Genomic DNA, 13,714 nt, shown 5'->3' on the forward strand with positions numbered 1-13,714 from the left:
AAGCCCTTCCATCAAGCATCTGCTCCCCTTCATGTTCCAACCAAATTTAGAAACACTTTCTCAAATTAATTTCCAAATGCCAACCATTCTAAAGGATTTGGTTTCCCCACAGCTAATCTTTCCCTCTTGGGTCTAGTTTTGAAAACCATTACAAGTGATCAGCATTTTGTTATTGAGATTTTTTTTCCTATTTCCATATTGATTACATGAAGGAATATCAGCAATGTGACCAACATCAGCTTTGTTCAAAAAAAAACATTATAATTAAGGCTATTTGCATTGAAACAAGTCATAAAATAAACAGCTGAGGTTAAGTCTTTAAGTTAGTAATTTAGTTGTTCTTTATTCACAGGGTCATAAAACACAACTGTCACAATGGGAGAGTGAGTATTACCTGAAGCTTTAAATAATTTATTTTGATATGTACAGTTGCTGATTTAATAGGCATGTAATTGGCAAATAAATTTCAATTCAGCCTATTGTGAGGTGGTGCATTTTGGCAGGAAGAATAAGGAAGCCATGCAGTCCTTGGATAGTAAATGTCTGAATAGGGTAAGGGGGCAAAGGAAAGGAATCTAGAGATACAGAAGCACAGGTTAATAAAGGGGTAACTCAGGTAAATGAGGTCCTAAAAAAAAACCAAAAAAAAGAACATTTCTGGAAGACTAAAATTGGAGGGCAGAGAATATATGTTAAACTTGTATCGAACCTTGATTAAACTGCACCATGAGCGATGTGCCTACAGTTCTGATCTCTGCTTTAGCAAAGGATATGAGGCCTTAGGAGAATATGCATAAAGTATTCATAAGGATGATGGAAGACCTGAGAAGAAATACTTATTATATAAGGGCAGGCACGGTGGTGTAGCGGTTAGCGTAACGCTTTACAGCGTCAGCGACCCGGGTTCAATTCTGGCCACTGTCTGTAAGGAGCCTATACGTTCTCCCCGTGTCTGCGTGGGTTTCCTCTGGGTGCTCTGGTTTCCTCCCACATTCCAAAGACGTATAGGTTAGGAAGGTATGGGCATGCTATGTTGGCATCGGAAGCATAGCGACACTTGCGGGCTGCCCCCAGAACACTCTACGCAAGAGTTGTATTTCACTGTGTGTTTCGATGCACATGTGACTAACAAGGAAATCTTATAACAAGCTGAGGCACATTTCTTTTGAAAAGCAAAGGTTGCAGTAAGGATAAACATAGGGAAAATATTTTCACGTGCAGTATTTAAAATTTGAGCCATAAATACAATACAGCCATTAATACATCCATTAGAACATGCAAGAGAAACTTTATATTTTATGCAGAACATGCAAGTACAGGGACTGAGAGAGGGAAATAGCACAGATAAAAATGCTGGTTAAGCGATGATATGTTGATAGATGAAGAAAGAGGAGGGGAGACTTGTGCGGACCATGAGCAACTCAAGCTAAATGGCCTCTTTCTTGTTATTGGCTTTATGGAACTCTGTGTAATGGTTGAGTTTTCTGGTAGCCATTAACTTAGTATTAATAAACAATGAAACGTGGAAAATCTGGAATTTGCTTGGATGCTAATGACTTGCTATTTTTCTTTACAGTGACGAGGTATGGTGTTGGATGCCAATCCCAGGGCAAATTGTGTGATTGCATGATAATGTGAAGCTGGTTCTAATATAATTTTACTCCTGATTCAAGGGTCACATTCACTGTGTAGCCTAAAGCATGCCGCATTCATGTTCGGCCTTCCAACATAGTTTCAACAATGCTCTCACTAGGGTATTTGGGAACCCTTATACTAGGCATGTGAAATATTTCTGCCAACCGGTATGCATGGCAATCTTGCACCCATATTATCCACAATGGTGAGCATGGGAAGTGTTTGTGCTCTTTGCACGTGACCCACGGGTAGATTAATGGGAAACAGCCTTCTGGATATGGGGTTGGCCTGGAATTACATTTGCATAGGTGAAGTAAGATAGGTCTGCCACTGGAGACAGTGTTGAGAGGGGCAATTGGAGGTGATGAGTTATGAACAGCACACATTGAATTATATTATCATGTGTGAGCTTTTTCTAATATTGATCACCAGACAGTAATAAGCCTAACGGCATTGGATGTAATGTCATTTAAAATAGAGCCACGTAAGTAAAGTTATGTTTATTTTTCTAGGTCTGAAGGAGAAAGTAGGATGAAGAAAGCAAAGTAAAAATAATGTTGACATAGTATGGATTCTTGACCCTTGTTGCAGCTGCAGCCACCGAGGCAAACAGCAGCTCATGAGCCGTGCCTCACAGGTGCTGGCAAGATTTGAGGAGTCTGGGCATGACCAACTTTACTCACGATTTCTAATTTCAGACCTGCTCTGTCAGCCACAGAATGTGTGTGACTAGTACAGGTGTTTTCTTGGACAGTGATGAGCCCCAGGAGTTTGTGATGGACCTTGTTAATGTGAACGCCACTGAATATCAATAGGAGGTGGTTTGCCTCTTTCTTACTGGGTGGCTGCCAATTTGACCATTGGTGAGCAAGTTAAAAGTATGTAGACCTGTGTGTAAAAGTATGTGTTGCTTGGTAGCACTGGGGTTACTCATTCCATCATGGTTCTGATGATTGTGAATAAGCTGATAGATGTCAGAGTGTCAAACAAGTCCAATGTGGTTGTGGCTCAGGAGTCATGTTCAGGCCAGACAGGGCAAGAATAGCTAGTTTATTTCCCCAAACAATTTCGGTGAATCAATTTATATGACAACCCATGGAGAAATTTATATTTTTGTTTATTAACTGAATTTAAATTTCCACAGTGTAATTTGAACATGATAGTTTAATCATGGTAATAACCATATTGAATTAATCAAAAGTGCTTTGGATGCTTAACTGATGGTGAAACACAAGGGTGGTTGGATGGGCAAATAAAACTACTTTCTTTAGAGTAACTGAGCATGTATTAGCCCATTGTTTTCAATCGAAAAACATTGGCAGCGTGGGAAGTCTTATTATGCAGTGTTCATCAGCAAAGCAGGGGAGAAACAAGGGCTGAATTAAACCAAATGGTTGGTTGGAATCAACTCTTGGGTTTTAAAATACCGTGGGTTTTTGGAGGAAAGTTTGCTCTAACAGCTGAACTGGATGTTACTGCACAATAACAGCATGTCCCTCTGCTCAAGCAGTCTTTTACAATAATCTGATTTCAACTTCCCTTCCTATCCTTCCTCACATTCTCTGTTCATCTATTACTACAGAAAAAATCCAAGATGACCTCCTCTCGCAGAATGCATCTGAAGGTAGCTTTTCAGTTTATTGTGCACTTTCCTTTTACTGATTGTAAGTTTCCCACTTAACTGATCTCTTCATTACATCTGTGTTTCAGAGCTTGCTGCTCTCACTTGCTAAAGCTGCGATTGAGAAAGAAGAAGCAGATCGGAGAGCAGAGAAGGAGAGTTATATGGCAGAACATTGTGAACCTCTGCAAGTTCATGGGCTTTCAATGGCAGAATTACAGGTTACTTCAATATCATTTTCTTAAAACAAAATCTCTCATTGGTTGCTCATAGGAGTACACAGCTCATACAATTGAAAGATTTTTATCTTGGGAGCAAAGATCAATGTGAAAAGCGTTCATAACTTTGGAAATAATCTGTGCCAGTAATGAAAATATTTCTTCATGTATCAATGATGTCACTAGAATTGAGACCAAAAGACATGACTTCTATTTTCACTTGAATCAAGACATGACCCAATGCTTGAAATTTAATATAATTAATCACACATGTCACACACTCCTACATAAAATGTCCATTGGCATTTTTCTTGTCTATACGTCACTTGTTCTGACCTTGATTCATTGTAACATCTTCCCTCGCACCCTAATTGGGGGAATAAGCCTCCAGCCACTTTGTAGGGGTACCTTCATTATATTTGTTCTCTGGATGGATCCCTTTCTCACAAATAACACCCATGTCTCCTAGTCCCCAATCCCAGGAAGCTGCTGCCTTTTGTTAGAAACAATCATTTTATCCTTCCCTTTCAGTGGGGCATTAACTTCACTGGAGATGTAGTGTAAATAGGATTTTCTGGTCCACTTCTGTTGGTCATGGTGTTGCAGCAACAGTATGACCAAGAAAACTGAGGACTGATGAGAAACGTTGAATAACAATTCTTCTCCTCTATTTTGATTTCTAGTAGACTCTTCCACAACTTATCAATGCCAACTGGGAGTGGAAGAATTCAAGCAAGACTTTCCAGTCAAGCAGTTATTTCTTCCCATTTTAGGCTTTACTGGTCTTTCCAGTGTAATTCACAGGCCTGTTCATCAATATCAGTGACAACGAGAGTGCTCTTTAAACTGCACTCTAATTACAAAATGAAAGCAAGACACAGTGTCACCAGAAGGTTAAATTTTCTTATTATCTGTCTCAACAGGAGATCTGCAAAAAACTTCATGGGAAGCTAGATGTGGTTGATGAGGAGAGATATGACCTGGAAACCAAAGTTAATAAGACTGCCAAAGAGGTAATGGCACCTCTCCCGAATGTGTTTAACATATTTTGTTCCTTTCTGGTGTGATATTTTGCATGCTTTGAATAACGAATGGAATATGAAGTTGCCAAAGATTGTTTAGAATAGATGAAGTAATGAATATAGATAACTTCAAGGGGAGGGAAGAGAATACGTGAGGGAGAAAAGAACAAAAGAGTCCGTCGCTGAGGTTAGATGGTGGGAGGAGGCTTGTGAAGGTAGCGTGGATCAATTCAGTGTCTTTATTTGCTGTAACATTGTATAATTATTTGTAAGCAGTTTAACAATAGAAACATTCCTTAACTTTTAAACCTGTAGTCACATCTGTGTATCATATGAAATAGGCCACAGATTGAGCTAAGACTGAACAAAGGAACCTAAAGCAAAATCCAAAGATATCAACAGGAAAAGATATCAATAGTAATTCACAATTTAAGCATATTGACTCCATGAGCACAAAATTAGTCACTGTCAATAGACCAAAATGGACTGAAAGGGAAGCAGCAGCTCTCTTCACACCATCACTTGTTACCTAAGTCACCCAAATCTGGTGTTGATCAATTTATTTCCTCAAATTTGTTATATGGATCAGAACAAGAATAAATGGAATTACAAATGCCACTCAGTTCTTTATTCACCCACTTAATCTCCACAAATAGGTATTGATTATCCAAATGTATTCAAGTAAAACACACATCTATCCTCACACTGCCTTCATTTAACTTAAGCTTGGTACCCAAACACTTCCTCGAGGGCTCACAATTGGGGAACTTTCTCTTCATTGTACCTGAAGGGCAATCAGTACCAGACTAGGAAAGATGGGGTGAAGACCCATTCCATCAGGATCCCTTTCCATTACACGTCACCAGGATTGCCATGGCCTTGGACATATAATAGATGCAGAGCCGACATGGGAACATTGCTCATTTGACCCAAGTAGAGGAGATCCCAAGAACCCTGGGGAGGAGGACTTGCACCAAAACTGCAAACAGACCAAGGGATCTGTGGGATCTTGCAAGCATTTTGGAAAGTATTTATTTTGAATCTATTGATTCACTCTGATCCTTGGCTTCAATCCAAGGGCAAGGCTTTATTGAGGCAGAACTGTGTCCAGAGATATAGGCCATGGCCTGACTTGTGGATGGATTCCTCCTCCCCCTTCACTCACTGCGCCTGTAATGTACTGAGCAGAAGCCTGAAAGGGAATTGGACTTGCTGTGGTCCTGTGTAGTGATTCACCCTCTTAAGAAAGGTTGCAGCAGGGAAGGAGGTCATTTGGCCCATTTAGGTCCATGCCAGCCCTACGCAAAACCAATCCAACCTGTCCCATTCCTCAGCCCTCACTCCATAACCATATATTATTTTTCCTATCAAGTACTTAGCCAGCTCCCTGTTGAATGCCATGATTGAATCTGCCTCTGCTACTATCCCTGATAGTGCATAAAGATCCTAACTCTGTATAAAAAAGATTTCCCCTCATGTCACTTTTGGTCCTTTTGCCATTCACTTTCGTACTATGTCCCTTGGGGTTTTTGACCCTTCCACCTATAGGAACAGTTTCACTCTACCTGCTCTATTTAGACCAGTCATGATTTTACATCACTCTAATAGATCACCTCCCAGTCTCCTCTGTCCTAAAGAAGACTACCCTCACTTCTCTAGTCTACCCACATAACTCACCCTCCATCCCTGGAATTATTTTTGTGAATCTCTTCTGCACCCTCGCTGAAACCTTCACATCTCTTCCAAAATACGTTGCACAGAACTAGAGAAAATATTCCAGCTGTGATCAAGCCTGTGTTTTATAAAGGTTCAAACTCAAAGCTTTTGGTGTATAATCCCTCTACTTACATCAATATTTCCTAGGTTTAGTAAAATAACCCAATCAAAACTTTCAATGTAGTATATGGTAAAGGCTCTGTTAATAGATACGGGCTTCACACTTTAATATGTAAAGTAAGAAAGTTTACAGAAAAACATCATGGAGGATTAAGTGATCATTTAGTATTTATGTCATTCAATTGTCTCCCAAATATGTAAATATGATTTGTAAAGGATGGTATAAAAGTATTCTCCTATTTCTTTACCAAGGCAAGTATATTGTGATCCAGATTCATTTCTTAAAAAATATTTTCGGTCTTATTTAAAACACTTCTATCTCACTCCACTATGTGTGGTACTCAGTACAGCTCTGTCGGCAACCCCCTTGGAAGTCTGTAACAACCTCAATGAGTCATAGAAGTCCTTGGCCTGTTCCTGCTCAAAATGGAGAAGGAGCCTTTATAGACATTTCCTGGGAAATCCATAACCACACTCTTTAATGTCTACACTGGGGATATCATCAAGAGCACATCCTGCAGAAGTAATGAACTGTAACTCAGAAAATAGGGTTCTGGTCATGGAAGTGGTGGAAGTGCCCAATCAAACCCTTCTCAGGCAGAACTGAGAGAATAAAAAGACAATTTTAACCAAATGAGGATCCAGGAACCAAGAACTGTTGTGTGATGTTTCAGTTAGACACTATTTAGGTGTAACTGTCAATCCTTAAATGTTGCAGATTGATGACCTGAACCTGAAAGTTTTTGACCTGAAGGGCAAGTTCAAGAGGCCACCCCTCAAGAGAGTGCGTATGTCGGCTGATGCCATGCTGCGTGCTCTGCTGGGCTCCAAACACAAGGTGTCCATGGACTTGAGAGCCAACCTGAAACAGGTGAAGAAAGAGGACACTGAGAAGGAGAAGGTAAGTCATGGGTGGACCTTTAGTTCTCTCTCCGATGGCAGCAGCATGCACCACTGACTAAACACCTGAACTGAAGACTTGAGGTCTGACGGAGATATTGTAATTACAATTATAAAGCATCTGATGTTATTCAGGTTAAATATCATATTATTAAGGTACAAGCTGACTAATTTACAAATTGTTTATTCCACAAGGACACTGAGTCTCTTTCTTCCCTTGATTTTATAATTACTAATTTATGATTTTCCCCCTCCCAGTTCCGAGACCTCATAACTCTCTGAAGATCATTTAAGGCCCTACTATTAGGCAATTTAATCAACCACTGGGAAACCCATTAAGAGAACTGAATTATGGCTTTATTCAATCCTCCCCCACTCCCAACCCCAATTCTGCTATGGGGAATGATCGGCTTGCGATCAGTGCCTCCTTGTTAGCTGGACTGTGATTGAGAGCTCTCCGGAGTTGGCCATGGTTTAGTGTCAGTGCTATTACCCAGATGTCAGCGTTTAGTTGGTTCAAGAACCATTCCAGAGACATCAGTGCAAACTTCTAGGCTGATAGCCCAAGGCAGGACTGTGAGAGTGCTGCATCGTCAGAGGTATTGTTGTTCGGATGCAAAGAATCCCATTTTGAATGGGGGGGAGGTGTTACTCTGATGTCCTGGTTAACATTTATTCCTCAAACTCTCTGAAACAGATTACCTGGTGATTATCATAATACTGTAGGTGGGAGCTTGTTGTGTACAAATTGTCTGTCATACTACCAATAATGGGCCAATATCTACACTTTCTAAATGAAAACAATTACTTCATTGACTGTAAATTACTTTCGGACATCCAAAGGGTGTGAAAGGTGCTATATAAACACAACCCTTTCCAATGTGGAAAAGGGATGGAGGACAGTCTCATGTTTGTTTTGTTTTGTGCTCATTATGTTGATGTGTCAAGACTACTGTCTATGGGCCAAATGGCAAATCAGCTCACAAATGTAAAACTTGTAATTTTTTTAAATAAAGTTTATTTCGATGTTAGTCATAGATAGAGAGAGAGCGAGAGACAGCATAGAAACAGACAGTTTGGCCCATTGAGCCCATGCTAACCCTCAACCATCCATTTACATTAATCCTGCATTAATCTCATCTTTATTCTCCCCACTCTTACCCACTCCCCCCCATCCAACCTCATCAACTACCCTAAGATTCTACCATTCACCTACACATTAGGGGTAATTTACAGTGAAGTTGGTGAGAAAATGTATTTTATGGGAATGTATCACACTGAGAAAACAGTTCTAGGGCCTGTCAACAGCCTTTGTTGAGCGAGCTGGTCGCAATTGACAGCAACGACAATGCACGTTTATATAGAGACCGGATGCTTACATTTATACAGCAACTTTCACAATCTTATTACTTCCCAAAATGCTTCATATCCAACGATGTACTTCTTGAAATGTAATCATTATTGTAATGTAGGAAATGTGGCAGTCAACTTATGTTGGGCATGCTTCCAAAAACAGCAATGTGATAATCACCAAATAATTATTTTTTTCAAGTGATTTTGTTTGAGGGATAAATATTGGCCGGGTACCAGAGATAACTTTCCTTTTCTTTTGCAAAATAGTGTTGTGGGATTATTTTTTATTTGAGGGCTGATGGGTCCTTGTTGAAGATCTCATCAGAAAGACAGTTCCTTCAGCAATGCAGACTCCCCCAACACAGCACAGGAAATCAGCCTAGACTTCTCCACTCATGTCTCTTGAGTGGGATTTAAACCTATAATTTTCTGGCCATGGATTGCTACACCAAGGCTAACACAACAGCAGCACCTTTAATACACAAAAATATCCCAAGGCGTCTATCTCATACAGCAGAGTAAAGCAGAACACAGATATTGAGTTAAAGTAGAGAAATTCAGACAGGAGACATGGACTTTAGCAAAGGATTTAGGGAGGGACTTCCACAGTATGAGAATAATCAGCATGGTTTTGTGTGTGGGAGGTCATGTCTGATTAATCTTCTGGAGTTTTTTGAAAAGGTAACTAAGAGGATAGACAAAGGTAGGGCAGTAGATGTTGTCTATATGGACTTTAGTAAGGCATTTGACAAGGTCCCGCATGGCAGGCTGATCTGGAAGGTTAGGTCGCATGGGATTCAGGGGGAGCTAGCGATGTGGACTCAGAATTGGCTTGATGATAGGAAGGAGAGGGTGGTAGTTGAAAGTCAATTCTCCGACTGGAGGCCTGTGACTAGTGGGGTTTCCCGGGGTCAGCGTTGGGACCTCTGTTATTCATTATGTATGCAGTTGATTTGGATGTGAATGTACATGGCATGATTAGCAAGTTTGCTGATCATATTAAATTAGGGGTCTTATTGATAGTGTAGCAGGTTACAATGAATTGCAAAGAGATCTTGATCAGTTAGGGAGATGAGCTGAGGAACGACAAATGGTTTTCAACTTAGATAAGTGTGAGGTGATGCATTTTGGACATTCAAACCAGGGTAGGACTTATACAGTGACTGGTAGGGCACTGACGAGTGTTGTGGAACAGAGGGACCTGGGAGACAAGTGCACAATTCGCTGAAAGTGGCTGCGCAAGTAGACAGGGTGGTGAAGAAGGTGCTTAACATGATGGCCTTCATCAGTCAGGGCACTGAGTTTAGGAGTAGGGACATTACGTTGCAGTTATACAAGTCGTTGGTGAGGCCGCACTTGGAGTATTGTGTACAGTTTTGGTCACCCTGTTATAGGAAAGACATTGTCAAACTGGAGAGGGTGCAGAAGAGATTTACGAGGATGTTGTCTGGTCTGGAAGGCCTGAGTTATAGGGAGAGTTGGCCACGCTGGATCTTTATTCCTTGAAGGGTAGGAGAATGAGAGGTGACCTCATAGAAGTTTATAATATCATGAGGGGAATGGATAAGGTGGTCACAGTCTCTTCTCCAGGGTTGGGGAGTCCATAACTAGAGGGCACAGATACAAGATTAGAGGGGAGAGATTTAAAAGAGATCTGAGAGGTCGCTTCTTTCCACAGATGGTAGTGAGTACCTGGAGTGAGCTGCCAGAGGAAGTGGTTGAGGCGGGTACAACTGAAACATTTAAGAGGCACCTGGATGGGTACATGGAGGGGAAGGGCTGAGGGCTATGGGCCAAATGTGAGCAACTGGGACTTGCAGGGAGGATGCTGTGGTCAGCATGGACCAGTTTGGCCAAAGGGCCTGTTACCGTGCTGAATTACTCCATGACTCTAGGTAGCAACAGGCAGAGATGCTGAGGGAATGGGAAAAAGGGATACGTCTAAGGAGTGACACTTCATCTTCCAGAACCCCCTTAGTAGGTAATTTTAACTTCTGGTTACAATGTGAAATGGGGAATATTGGATCATGTGCTATTAAACAACTTCCCTTACTTAACACTACCAGCAAATCTAAAATTAGCCCCAGTATTTATGAACAAGGGATAAAGGATAATAGGCTAACAGTTTTCTGCTTCCAACTGATGCATCTTCAGAAGGTATACCATAATGGGCAGCTGTCAGTGGCTGCTTGATTTAATACCCATACAATGCTTGTGCTCCCTGTTCACTGATGAATAATAACCATTCAGAATTCTGAAAGTGGTGGTGTATGCTTGGTTACACTTCCAGCATTGTTCTGATCTTCACAGGTTATGTTTTTTGATGCATTGGGCTGGCCAGTAACAGAAGTCTAACAATTTCTAAGCTCCAGATGCCAGTGAAATTTTCAGCAAGGATCATTAGATATCTAGCAGGAGCAGTGTAGACAGCGGATGTTTCTGTCCCTTTCTGCCTTGGATAGAACTAGTTAATGCAGAATAGGCGTGGGATGTTTCCTGGGACTTTTGTGTATATTTCAGATTCATGTAGGAAGTCAAAAATAGACAGAAGGCTGCAGACTAGGATCAAATGTGTGCTAACCCCTATTTCAGAGAAATTGGTAGCTAACCAATCAGAGGGGAAAGTAAGTTCCATATCCGGCTGTGGATGTGCCTGTGCCTGTGTCTTATCCATCAGTGTCATGTTTATTCCATGTTTCTGATAGACACAAGGAAGCATATGTTATCAAAGATTATGTCATCGTTTTACTGAACCTCATCCTTACACAAATCATTCTCCCTTCAGGATCTGCGGGATGTTGGAGACTGGCGTAAGAATATTGAGGAGAAGGCTGGAATGGAAGGCAGGAAGAAGATGTTTGAGGGTGCTGAATAAAACATGTCTCCATAAAACCAAATACTGTATTACATTTGATGTTTGTAATAAAATATATGTAGGTCAGCTTTGTTCTCATCAGTATTGGAAATATTTTGTGCTGATTTAGTTAGTTCCATTTAGAGTAGGTAAATAATATAACAGTTGGGATGAAGAGGTCAGGATCCAATTGAGCTTGGTCCTTCTTACTGCTTGACATCAGGACATAATTTGTTGCAGCAGGACAATGAACATCATCCGTCATTGATTAGACTTGCCCTTGCCCATTTAATATGTTGAACCACAAATTTCTGAAGGAACAATATAGTAATGAAGGAAACAAGGCAACCAGGGCATTGGTGAGCAGGTGAAACAACCGGACATCTCCTTAACCAATCAGATTGTAGGATTGTGAAATTAGCAAAACAAGGACTGAGTAAGGAATGTAAGTTTGAGTATGTGAATCCATTGTCAAATTATATAAGGATGAATAAAAGAGAAGGAAAGAAAGATGAGATTAAAAGAGAGAGAAAAAATAGACAAAGAGAAAGCTAGAAGGGTTTTTAATTTTACATTCTTTAAAAATCTCCAATAATAAAACTCGAAGGAATGAGACTTCACACTTTCATTTGCTGATTTGCAGTGGCAGAGAGGTTGACTATATGTATAATAGGATATGCACCGAATAAGATGGTTATGACTTCCTCTAATGAGTTTAGTTTGTAACTGCCATGAAAATAGAGCATCCTTATGCTGTGCAATGAATTTTTAATGCTGATCTAGGCAGTGATTTGTTGTTTCCATTTGGATTACTACCATTAGACATGAATCTGCCCTCATTTGTATCATTTCCATTTAAATAACAGCGTACACCATAACCTCAACTTCATTTTGACAATACATTATGGCCCATTATGTATCCCCATACAGCCCTAATACATGTTAAGTGTCCCTTACTTTGGAATTACAGAAAGGTACATAATAATTTTGTAGCATCACTTGTAAGAACATTTATTTTATGATCTATGTACTCCAGATCAAAAGCTACAGTGTAAATAAATTTTTGAAAGCAGGGTGGATTTTTTTAAAATCATGAGTATTCTGAAGCTTCATTTGGTCACTTTTGGTGCAATGTAGAACTCTCATACAAATGCATGACACAGTGATTAACATCCCTGTGCAGTGTTCTCATTATTAGTCCTGCTGTCTACAACCTGTGTCTGGTTGTGGTATTGGTGGGTGGGAGGGGTGCAGAATGCACATGAGTTGGATAAATGGCTCACTTTACCTAAGCAGGTAGAATAATGAAGCTGCAGCCTAACATTTCAGAACTTCACCTGTAGCGCTGCACCCGGTAACCCACCATCAACATCACGATTATTTCCCATGAGCAATCATACGACTTCAGGAAGGAAAGAAGATTGGCATATGGAACAAAGAACTGGAGTTTGCCCATGGGGATAAAACAAAATACTGAGAGCATCTGGGTATTAATAATAAAAATATTAACATGATTTAGAAGAAGAAGGTTCTGCCTGAAAATAATATTAACCTTCTACAAAATATCACAAATAGGTGAAAAAGCTCCTGGGCCTTAATTTGGTCTTTCAAGAAATGTCTGCACAAGGCATAACCACTATTGTAGTTCATGTTTAGTGCAGGCAACAAACAATGAATTTCTACTCCCATGGTGACTTTCACAATCTCAGGATGTCCTGAAGCTTTCAGACTTGGTATCAATGATGTAATTTTAAGTCTTGACACTGCAGAGTGTTCTCCACATTCCATCTGGTGAGTGGACCTAAAGCCACTGTGTGTTGGTTAGTTTGCCACTCAAGCATAGTGTTCTCTCCCACAAATAGCAATCAATGACTGACTTTGTCATCATTGTTCCTATCATCTGCCAAGATATTGGATGATCTTCCACTGTTACAATGTAGGGAAACACAGTATTCAGTTTTCACACAGCAAGGTACCATAAACAGCAAGGAGATTAATAAATACGTATCAGGTTTCAGTTTATTTTGATTGCAGGGTATGTTTTGGTCAGCACACTGGAAAAGGTTCGTCAGGTAAAATATAAAGTCCTTGTAAAGAAGAATTATATTAAGATTTAGATTAAATAGATTTAGATTAGATTATTTGGATTAACCAAAGTAAATTGAAGTAACAGGGGCAGAAGTTCCAAATGGAATTTATTTAAAAGTATAATTAGATACCACAAAAAAGTCTTTACACAAAATGTAAATGTTTGGTTTACTTCATTTGCCAGTAC

At 40.1% G+C, this 13,714-nt stretch overlaps 1 protein-coding gene across 1 annotated transcript; it reads left to right on the forward strand.

Moving 5' to 3' along the window:
* The first annotated feature begins 375 nt into the window (after nt 1-375).
* On the forward strand, nt 376-11,460 carry tnni2a.1 (troponin I type 2a (skeletal, fast), tandem duplicate 1). The gene is made up of 7 exons (XM_052029689.1): nt 376-383; nt 2,227-2,356; nt 3,218-3,259; nt 3,346-3,477; nt 4,398-4,487; nt 7,051-7,233; nt 11,371-11,460. Exons 1-7 carry the CDS (start codon nt 376-378, stop codon nt 11,458-11,460), a joined length of 675 nt encoding a protein of 224 aa, XP_051885649.1.
* The last annotated feature ends 2,254 nt before the right edge of the window (nt 11,461-13,714 follow it).

Source organism: Pristis pectinata, chromosome 14, assembly GCF_009764475.1.
Source record: "Pristis pectinata isolate sPriPec2 chromosome 14, sPriPec2.1.pri, whole genome shotgun sequence".
Classification (NCBI taxonomy): Eukaryota; Metazoa; Chordata; class Chondrichthyes; order Rhinopristiformes; family Pristidae; genus Pristis; species Pristis pectinata.

What these genes read in the sequence shown, in the direction of transcription:
- tnni2a.1 (XM_052029689.1), top strand. An exon ending in TGCTCTGTCAGCCACAGAAT is followed by an intron (nt 2,357 to 3,217) that starts GTGTGTGACTAG and finishes CTATTACTACAG; the next exon opens with AAAAAATCCAAGATGACCTC. An exon ending in CTCGCAGAATGCATCTGAAG is followed by an intron (nt 3,260 to 3,345) that starts GTAGCTTTTCAG and finishes TCTGTGTTTCAG; the next exon opens with AGCTTGCTGCTCTCACTTGC.